Source organism: Octopus sinensis, linkage group LG17 (assembly GCF_006345805.1).
Source record: "Octopus sinensis linkage group LG17, ASM634580v1, whole genome shotgun sequence".
Classification (NCBI taxonomy): Eukaryota; Metazoa; Mollusca; class Cephalopoda; order Octopoda; family Octopodidae; genus Octopus; species Octopus sinensis.
In genome coordinates this window covers 17325783-17336021 of record NC_043013.1, presented here as the reverse complement: position 1 = coordinate 17336021, position 10239 = coordinate 17325783, and the positions used below count along the sequence as shown (strand labels likewise).

Sequence of the window (10239 nt, the reverse complement as noted above, 5' to 3'; positions counted from 1 at the left end):
AGTAAAATCATGTAGCAACACCAAATGGCGGTGCCCCAGCATGGCTACAGCTTGTGAGCTGAAACTAGATGAAATGAAAAAAATGAAAATGAAATACTCTCTTGTATATGCACACTGACAGTATCCAACCAGTGGAGCATACTGGCTTCATTTCTTTCAAGCCTTCGCATATCCTCAGCAGTTACAGCCCATGTCTCACTACCCTGTAGCATTGCTGTTTCATACAACCTACCTTTCACTCTGAGGGAGAGGCCCTTTGTTACTAACAGAGGTGGTAGCTCTCTGAACTTTGCCCAGCCTATTCTTATTCTAGTAGCTATGCTTTCAGAACAACCTCCCCCACTACTAACTTGGACACCTAAGTAACAGAAACTGTCTACTACTACTTGGGATCCCCACTGACATTTGAGGGAATTTACTTTTTGTATATTCCTGGTGTTTAATATTCCTGCACATCTGCCACATCTAAAGACTACTTCTCTGTTAATCTTCCAGTGATACTACTATACCTTTTATGTGTCCATAGCTTGCACTAGGTATACCTTATGGAGTTTCTTCCGACACCTTCTCTATATATCAAGCAGGGCCATCTCCCTGAAGGGATCTGTGATTTTTCTGTTTTCCTGCTTATTAATACTTTGGTCTTTGCTAAACTAACTCAAAGGCCTTTTGTTTCCAGTCCATGCTTCCATACCTGAAATTTCTTCTCTAGTTCTGGTAGTGATTTGGCAATAAGAACAAGGTCATCAGCATAGAGGAGCTCTGAAGTGCATCAGTTTTAAATTCTTCAGTTATAGCTTAGAGGACCATGATAAATAAGAGGGGGTTAAGAACCAACCTCTGGTTGACTCCTACTTGTACACTAAACTCCTTGCTATATTCATTGACGACTCTCATCTTACGAACATGGCTTGTACAGCTCTCACTAGCCATTCATCTATCCCTAGTTTCTGCACAGCCCACCAGATAAGGGTGTGGGAGACCCTATCAAAGGCTTTCTCCATATCAACAAAAGCCAGATACCAATCACCTCCTTTCTGTGCCTTCTCCTTCCTGTACTGTTCTCCATCATTAATACCTCACTTACCTGCTATCACCCTTAATATACCCTGACATATCTACTACAACCCTGTCTCCAGACCTCTCCAATATTTCTCTTCATCATTTACTAGTCACCTCAATCCTGCCACTTGCCCAGTCCAAACTTCTGTATCACCTCACCTATTCTCATCACCCCCAATATCACTCAAGGGCATGTCCCAACACAACACATCTTCATCTTTCTCACTACCATTTTCCTTAATTTACTCTCTAATTCTCCTTTCTTTTCAAACTGGGGTTCCCATGCATCTATTCTACAGTAAAACATCTATTTCTGTGCTTTTTACCTTTAGTCTCACAACTGTCATAAAACCACACCCTACTCTATACTAGTCTCCACTCCCAGTTGAGGGGTTTTGTCTTGCTTGTATTTGGTGACCCTGTTGGTGCTGGTGGCACATAAAATGCACCTATTACATTCTGTAAATTATTTGGCATTAGAAGTGCATCCAGCTGTAGAAACCATGACAAAAACAGACAATGGAACCAGTCCATGGGTTGGACGGTTTAACAAGAGCTGGCAAGGCCAGGATCTACACCAGGTTCCATTGTCTGTTTTGGCTTGGTTTCTACAACTGGATGCCCTTCCTAATGCCAACCACTTTACAAAGTGCAATGGTTGCTTTTTACATGGCACCAGCATGGATAAGGTCGCCAGACACCTTGCATATATATATATATATATATATATACACCGGCACGAGGGCCAGTCAGGCGGTACATTACCAGTACTGCCTGATTGGCACTTGTGCTGTGGCACGTAAAAGCACCCACTACACTCTCGGAGTGGTTGGCATTAGGAAGGGCATCCAGCTGTAGAAACTCTGCCAGATCAGATTGGAGTCTGGTGCAGCCATCTAGTTCACCAGACCTCAGTCAAATCGTCAAACCCATGCTAGCCTGGAAAGCGGACATTAAACAATGATGATGATGATGATACATCACTGTTGCACATGTACAATGAAAGTGTGTTAAGAGAAAAGTTAAGCATAAGAGGAATTAGATGTGGTATGCAAGAGAGAAGACTGCACTGGTTTGGCCATGTGATGCAGATGGATGCTGAAAACTCTATAAAGAAGTGCTGATCATTCAAAGTGGGTGGGACACGTGGCAGCAGGAGACCCAGGAAGATATAGGACTAAGTATTTTAGGATAACTTTAGGACACCGAACCTTATGTAGGAGATGACAAAGTACTGAGATATCTGGCATCTTGCTGTACTCAAAAGGACCTGTCCTCCATAGCAGAAGTGTTAATGTTGCTCCCCCGATGAAGAGGATTGGGTTGCAAGGGCCCTGTACTGGGGTCACATAAAAAGCACTTGTACATGCGCCATGTAAGAGCACTTGTGCCAGTGCCATGTTAAAAGCACCCAGCACACACTGTAAAGTGGTTAGTGTTAGGAAGGGCATCCAGCTCTAGAAGCCAAGCCAAATCAGACTGGAACCTTGTGCAGCTCTCTGGCTTGCCAGCTCTGGTAAAATTGTCCAACCCATGCCAGCATGGAAATGGACGTTAAAAGATGATAATGATGGTGATGATGATGATGATGATTTATGTGTATGCATGTGTGTGTGTGCTTGTGTCCCCTTGTCTTGACATCGTGTGAGTGTTGTAAATGGCTATCACTGTCATGCAAGCAGCGCCACTTGTTTCTAGTCTTCTACAAAAATGTTTGGCTATGGGGAGGCATTATCTTGCTTAGAAACGGTTAGCTGGCAGAAACGTTAGGACGCCGGGTGAAATGCTTAGCGGTATTTCGTCTGCCGTTATGTTCTGAGTTCAAATTCCGCCAAGGTCGACTTTGCCTTTCATCCTTTCGGAGTCAATAAATTGAGTACCAGTTACGCACTGGGGTTGATATAATCGACTTAATCCGTCTGTCTGTCCTTGTTTGTCCCCCCTGTATTTAGCCCTTTGTGGGTAGTAAAGAAATAGGTATTTCGTCTGCCATTACGTTCTGAGTTCAAATTCCGCCGAGGTCGACTTTGCCTTTCATCCTTTTGGGGTCGATTAAATAAGTACCAGCTACGCACTGGTGTCGATATAACCGACTTAATCCGTTTATCTGTCCTTGTTTGTCCCCAATGTGTGTAGCCCCTCGTGGGTAGTAAAGAAATAAGAAACGGTTAGGACTGACTTTGGTGACAGGAAGGGTATCAAACCATAGAAATTTATCTCAATGAATGCCATCCTATCCATACACGTGTGGAAAAATAAATGATAAAACGATGATGATGATGACTTATAATATAGTTGGGCGGGAATTTGTCTGGGAGAATGGCCTGGAAATACACTGAACTCCCAACTGTTATAACGCGTTCAGTGATTAGGTACAGGGTGAGGGAGAAAAATCTTCCGTATTTATACATAGCCATTGCTGTGACGCCAGTGAAGTTAGGCAGGTTGTCACGGTGTCTTTATATCTCTACAGTTTTACCCTCTTCTCCCCCCCCCCGGTTAACGCGGTTTGGACTGGTGCACATTGTGCGTATGCTGTTAAAACCTTTACAGAGTCTGGTGAATCTGGGAGAATATATATTTTTTAGCCGCACCCTGTTTTGTCAGAGAATGAAAGGTTTGGTGGGGCTGTGCTTAAAGTATGACTAGGTCTTAAACTAACGCTAGCCATAAATCTTCTCAATTAGGCTGTGAGGGGAGGAGGGAAACTACCTCTTCCCTATATCATCACCCACAAAACGAATATAACTGTTTCTAAAGATGAGGGATGAAATCCAACGGAATGTTGAATAAAATGAGAAAAATATAGTAATTCAATACTTTTCGGCTTTCAATTTTAGATTTGAAATATTTTAATTACAAAATTAGGGCTTTAATGACTTTTGTATAGGGTATTTTTGTAGTTTATCACTGTCCCAAGAAATGTTCCAGCCGTGATCATCCCGTCTTTTATTTTCCACACATATAGTGTATTTAGAACTACATAATTCAGATAGTAGTGTATAGACTGGAGGGAGATTTGGCTGTCATTTATAGCAGGTCGCGTGACCTTCTCATCGACGGCTTGTAGTTTAAATACTTGTTGTAATAGTGGTACTACTACATTTTTTTCCATTAGTAATTTAACCCCAGATCAGTCTTGATCCAGCAGACCTTATGATAAAAGGTATTCCAACCGTGACATCCCGTTTTATGTGTATTTAGAACTACATGATCCAACATAACCTTGATTTTTTTTTTTTACGATCGTAAAAGATTTGACTGTTATTTCTAGCAGGTCCAAGTGACTGGGGGTATAAATTCCACTTCTATATTTCTCTTTAAATAGGAATGTTTCAAGAAGTTAACTACAAGATCTTTTCTTGGAAAAAACAATTTAAAAAGGAAGGAGCAGGAATATCTATTACTAGAGTAGATGAGGACGGTTTTTGTTTCCTCAGCTTATTTACATTGCTGATGTTGTGGATCGAGGGAGTGAATAAATGTAAATGGAGAAGGAAGAGAGAAAAAGAAGACAACTGCTGCTATTTGTTGGCACTTCGTATCGGCACCTCTGCTTCGATCAACTGCAAACCTACTGCAGGTGAAGAGTAAAAAAAAAAATTAAAGGTAATGGTAGTGGTGGTGGGGGGACGTAGAAATGTACAGAGTACTACTGCATATACGCGTGCTTTCGCAGTATGTGGAAGCAGTAGTAGATACAACTGCTGTTGACGATGATGATGATGATGGTGGTGGTGGTAGTAGTAGTGACAGTGCTGCTGCTGTTGTTGTTTATTACTGCTTGCTGCCGCGGGAGGTTAATGGTTTCGGTAGGAGGAGGAGGAGGTTCACAACGGTGAGCTGTTGAAGTCGAAGTAGTGGGAGGAAAGAGCGCTCTCATTCTCCCTCTCTCTCTCTATCTATACATACATAAAGATATATATATATATATATATAGAGAGAGAGAGAGAGAGGGGGGAAACAGAATTTTCTAAATTCTACTGCATTCACAACAGCATCAAACTGTAAGCAGCAGTAGTAGTATCAGTTGTATTATAAAGACAGTTAGGGGTTATTTACCACCACCACCACCACCACTATCACCCCTACCCTATTATCTTCCTTCTATCTCGCTACCTTTCCTCCCCCACCCAATTTCTGCTGAAAGAGTAGTAGTAGTACTACCGCTGCTGCTAATACAACTACCTCTATTACTATTATTACTAACAGTACTAAGGCTACCAATGTTGTTGAGGGAGGAACAGAAAGAGGCAATAATGGAACGAAGTAACAGTAGTAGTAGTAGTAGTTGTAGTACTAGTAAAATTAATAATTATTGTGGGCGCTGGCGGCGGTGAGAAAGAGTAACAGTGAGAGTATGAGGAAGAGGAGGTGTAGGAGTAAGAGTAATAATTAGAGTAGGAGGAAGGGAATAAGTGAAGGGGTAACAGTTAAAGAGGGAGGGGTATCGAACAACCCCCTCCCCCGGGAAGAGTAAGTGGTATAACAACATCGAGCAGCAGCAGGAGCAACAGCAGTAAATATAGTGGTAGTAGTAGTAGTAGCAGCAGCAAAGAGGCAGTAGTAAGAGGAATTGCCCTACGACGTAAAGGGAGGAAAGAACACCCTCCTCTCATCTCCCACCCGAGAGTAGGAGGAAAAATCAACATCAAGCATCAGCAGGAGCAACTAGCAGCAAGGAGGAGAGTCGTGGTAGCAGCAGCAGTAAAAGAAGAACAAGAATAAGAAGTAGTGATAGTAATAGTAAGAGGAGGCGAAGAGCCAAGTGATGATGACACATGTCAACACCACCACCACCATCACCAGCACTAGGAGCAGCACCGCCGCCACCACCACCACCTCTGCCATCTCCGCCGCCGCCGCCGCTATCATCATTACCACCAGCACCACCACACTGATGCCATCGTGGAACCAGGTCATTCTATTTAAACCATTTCAATGACTTTCTCAACATGTTTTTTATCATCAAGTCTTTGTTACTCTGTGGATTAATTTGTTTCGGAAGTAAGTACATCGTTTCTTTTTAACGGTCCAATACTTTCCACCCCACCTCCGCACCATTTTTCTAATAGTTCTTTGGCATGCATGCCTGTGTGTGTGTGTATATGTATGTGATGTGTGCACGTATCATGTATGTATGTGTGTGTGTGTAAGTTATGTATTGTGTATGTATATATCTGTATGGAAGTTATGTATGTTAATATGTGTGCCTTCTCATGTACATGTTTCCCTGTGCTTGCTTTGTGTTGGTTGTAAAGATTTATATAGATATGTCTGTATGTATATATCAGCGAAAGTGCTGTGTATATGTATATACAAAAATATATAGTTTTACATGTTTACTAAAATTCAAGTGTGGTCGATTTTCTTTCATCTTAACTATGCTTAATGAAAACTGTGTCAGCAAATGTATATATATATATATATATTTGCAAACTTATATATATAAACACACCTTAATGGACAATGTACCTAATATACTTTTTTGTTGATTAGTAACAAATTATAAATATACACACATACATTATATATTTGTGTATATATATATATATATATATATATAATGTATGTGTGTATATTATGATTTGTGTGTGTGTGCATAATGTATATGTTATGGATTTACATGCAGAATTATTAAGGTGCTCACTGCATGCTTCTAAAGGAGGGGGAGTGTCTCTTATTACATGTATAAGTAACTAGATCACTCAATCCATAACACAAATTATATATATATATATATATATATATATATATATATATATACTGCATATAGTATATGGGCGGCATGAATGATTGTTAAAGGTGTAAGTGGGGGTATATAGATATGTGTGTGTATATAAACAGGATCATATATATATATAAAATATTTATATGTGATATAAACAATCATATATATATATATATACATAAACATATATATAAACATCTTATACATACATAAACATCATATATATATATAAACATCTTATACATACATAAACATATATATAAACAGCTTATGTATACATAAACATCATATATATATATAAACATCACAAACATAAATATATGTAAACATATATATATAAATATATATAAACATCACACATACACAAGCATCTTATATAAAAGTCATATATATTATATATATAAGCATCTTATATATTATATGTATATGCATATTTATGTTATATGTATATACATCTTTATATATATATTATATATAAGCATCTTTATATATATTATATATAAGCATCTCATATATATTATATATATAAACATCTTCATATATATTATATATATAAACATCTTTATATATATTATATAAACATCTAATATATTACGTATATAAACAATCTTGCGTATATATATATAATATATATATATAAAAGTATAATCTTATATATAAGTCATGTATATGTATACAAACATGGTCATCTATGAGTATTAACTTAATACATACATATGTATGTGTGTGTATATATATATATAAACAAACATACACATGCCAACATACATCGATTGCCAACCTCCCTTGGCATTTTTTAAAATTTTTGCTCAGGTAAACTGCACAAGAAACTCCGAGTAATGACAGTCATTGATCTCAGCCCTATAATAAATATGCGTATCTTCACAAATTCGCCCGTCATTTATATGTCATGTCATGTTTTTCTTTTATATACATACGAATGCGTATACATACACACACAAATACATGTGTGTATGTATACATACATACATACACAGAATGTATTTCTTTTTATATATTTTTGTGTAAAATAGATAATATGCTTTTAAGTTTGTTTTATTAAACGCTAGCATGTGATGAGGGAGTGTGTTTAGGATATATAAATATGTGTATATAGATAAAACTGGTTTGTTTAATCCATGACATAGATTTATTCCGGGTGGTAGTTGTGATCTAGAAAGTCGAGAAAAACAAAACATTGTGACCCAGAAGGCATTTATGATGTATATATACGTGTGTGTGTGTGTATATATATATATATATATATGTACACATACACATATGTGTGTGTGTATATATATAGGCATATATGTATGTATATATATATATATATATTACGGCGAGTATATATGGATTTTATGTGTTGAAGATAAATATATAATGCATATGTCTCTGTCTCTCATATATATATATATATATATATATATATATATGTATATATGTATATATGTATGTATACATGTATGTATATGTATCTCTTGGCTCTCTAGCATCGTTCATTTTTATGGATTTTTCCATCCTATTTACAACTATTACAAACCTCTTTAAACTTACATATATATATATATATAACATACTTATATAAAAGCACTGTAGCCCACACATACACAAACATAACACTGATAGTCTTGTGACTTTAGAACCACAGTTGCTCGTTACATCCTGCGACTGGGAACCTCTAAATGTAAATAGGATTTCATGAGAAATCAGAAACCGATAAATATTGCCAAGCACTGTACATATTTCGGTGCTCTAGCATGGCTTAGAAGCGTTACAGTTGTTGGGACCGACTAAAGAACATGGTACACTGTAGCTGTTCATGATTCTTTTTACCGTTTGACCCAATATCAACATGCATGGTTTACAGATAATCACCTCTCTTTTCTCTGACTCTTTCCCCGCCTCCTTCCATATTGCACTGTATGTCCACAAGCTCACATTAAAGAAATATTTATTGCTAGAGATTGTTAGCAAGTCATATTGTTATTGTTGATTTCACCATTTTATTCTATGTAAACTCTCATTCTTTACTTGTACTGTTCCAACACTTTTGTCCTTGTGGCCTATAAAAGAAATCATTATTAGTATTATTATTATAGTGGTATTTAGTTTCGTCCTTCTGGGTTTTCTAGACGCCGAAATCATCCTGGAATTAAGTTGTCCCTCATAGATAACTGTGGCCATGTGCCTAACTCAAAGTGAAAATCTTTATTTATATTACTACTACAGCTTTAAAATTATTTCATCGTCTGAGTTTAAATCCCGCTGGGATCAACTTTGCCTTTCACTCTTCTTTGCTCGACAAAAATTTGTAACAGTCAAGTACTTGAGTCAATTATGTAGACTTCACCTCTCTCCCAAAATATATATATATATATTGCTCTGTGCTAATGCTAGCATCATTGCTGCTACTACAATCATCACTGTACTGGAGTTTTGTTTTCTACACCTGTCTCTTACGTTAAATTGGAGTCACGCTTACGATAGAATTTGTTTATGTCCGTGACTTACACATGAATCTCGCGCAATCTGGTTTCCTGTCCCTTATAAAAATCTGAGGTTTGATCCCTCATGTTCCGGTTTCGATTTCCGAGTTAGAGCCATTTCTATTTATGTCGCCAATGGCACTATTGTCATAACTTTTAGTTCCCGAGCTACCATATAAAGTCTATTGTACTGTGTTAAAGGAAAGAAAGTGTCAGAAAGAGCAGGGCGCCATAAAATTTTCTGTGCGAGTTCAAATCCCTGATAGGATGAATTTTATTTTTCATCGTCCATCGTAATCGCCAGTACAAGTACCACAAGACATGTCGTGAGGCCGGTTGAGTCAATTGACTAAACCTCTTATAATAGGATGGATGGCCTTGTTCAAACATAAGAAACCATTATTATTGTTACTTGCAAATTGCGGAGACAATAGCAGAATAAGAAGAACATCATGCTTTAAAAAGGGAATTAGCCAAAAAAGCAATCGATATTTTGATAACAAGTTATGTAGTTAAACATATTAAAACCACCAACAGAATTTGTTTTTTTTTGTTGTTATGGTGTAATTATTTACATCAGAAATGCTTGTTGTAAGACTGACACACTCTAACAATGTTCTATTGAAAAGTTTTCAACAGCCTATTTAATATTTGATTGAGTTTTGTTTCTTCTTTTCTCTGGTTATTTCTACGTAAATGATGCCGATGTTGATAATACTACAAAATATTTGTTCTTGCTACGTGTAGTCGGTTTATTTTATTTCTGTTCTCTACTTAGATTTCTCTTTTAATTCTTAGTGATTCCTTCTTCTGATTATAATCAACATAATGCAACAAAAATGATTTCTTATTCTTCTTTTTAAACCATTTAAAGCTCGTTTAACACACACACACTCATACAAAAAGAAAGCTGAACTCTACTTCCACACTGAAACTAGTACGTTTTTTTCTTTTTTTTTT

The 10239-nt window shown here is 37.2% G+C and overlaps 1 protein-coding gene across 2 annotated transcripts in view; it reads left to right on the top strand.

The window, feature by feature from the left end:
• Window positions 1-5611: 5611 nt before the first annotated feature.
• Window positions 5612-10239, top strand: part of LOC115220851 (activin receptor type-2B-like) — a 54444-nt gene continuing 49816 nt past the window's right edge. Inside the window, exon 1 of one of the 2 annotated variants that reach the window (XM_029791029.2) lies at window positions 5612-6069. In XM_029791029.2, coding sequence (XP_029646889.1) covers window positions 6018-6069 — 52 coding nt within the window. In that variant the 5' untranslated portion in view covers window positions 5612-6017. The remainder of the gene's footprint in view (window positions 6070-10239) is intronic. The other variant, XM_036510412.1, reaches the window with a different exon arrangement.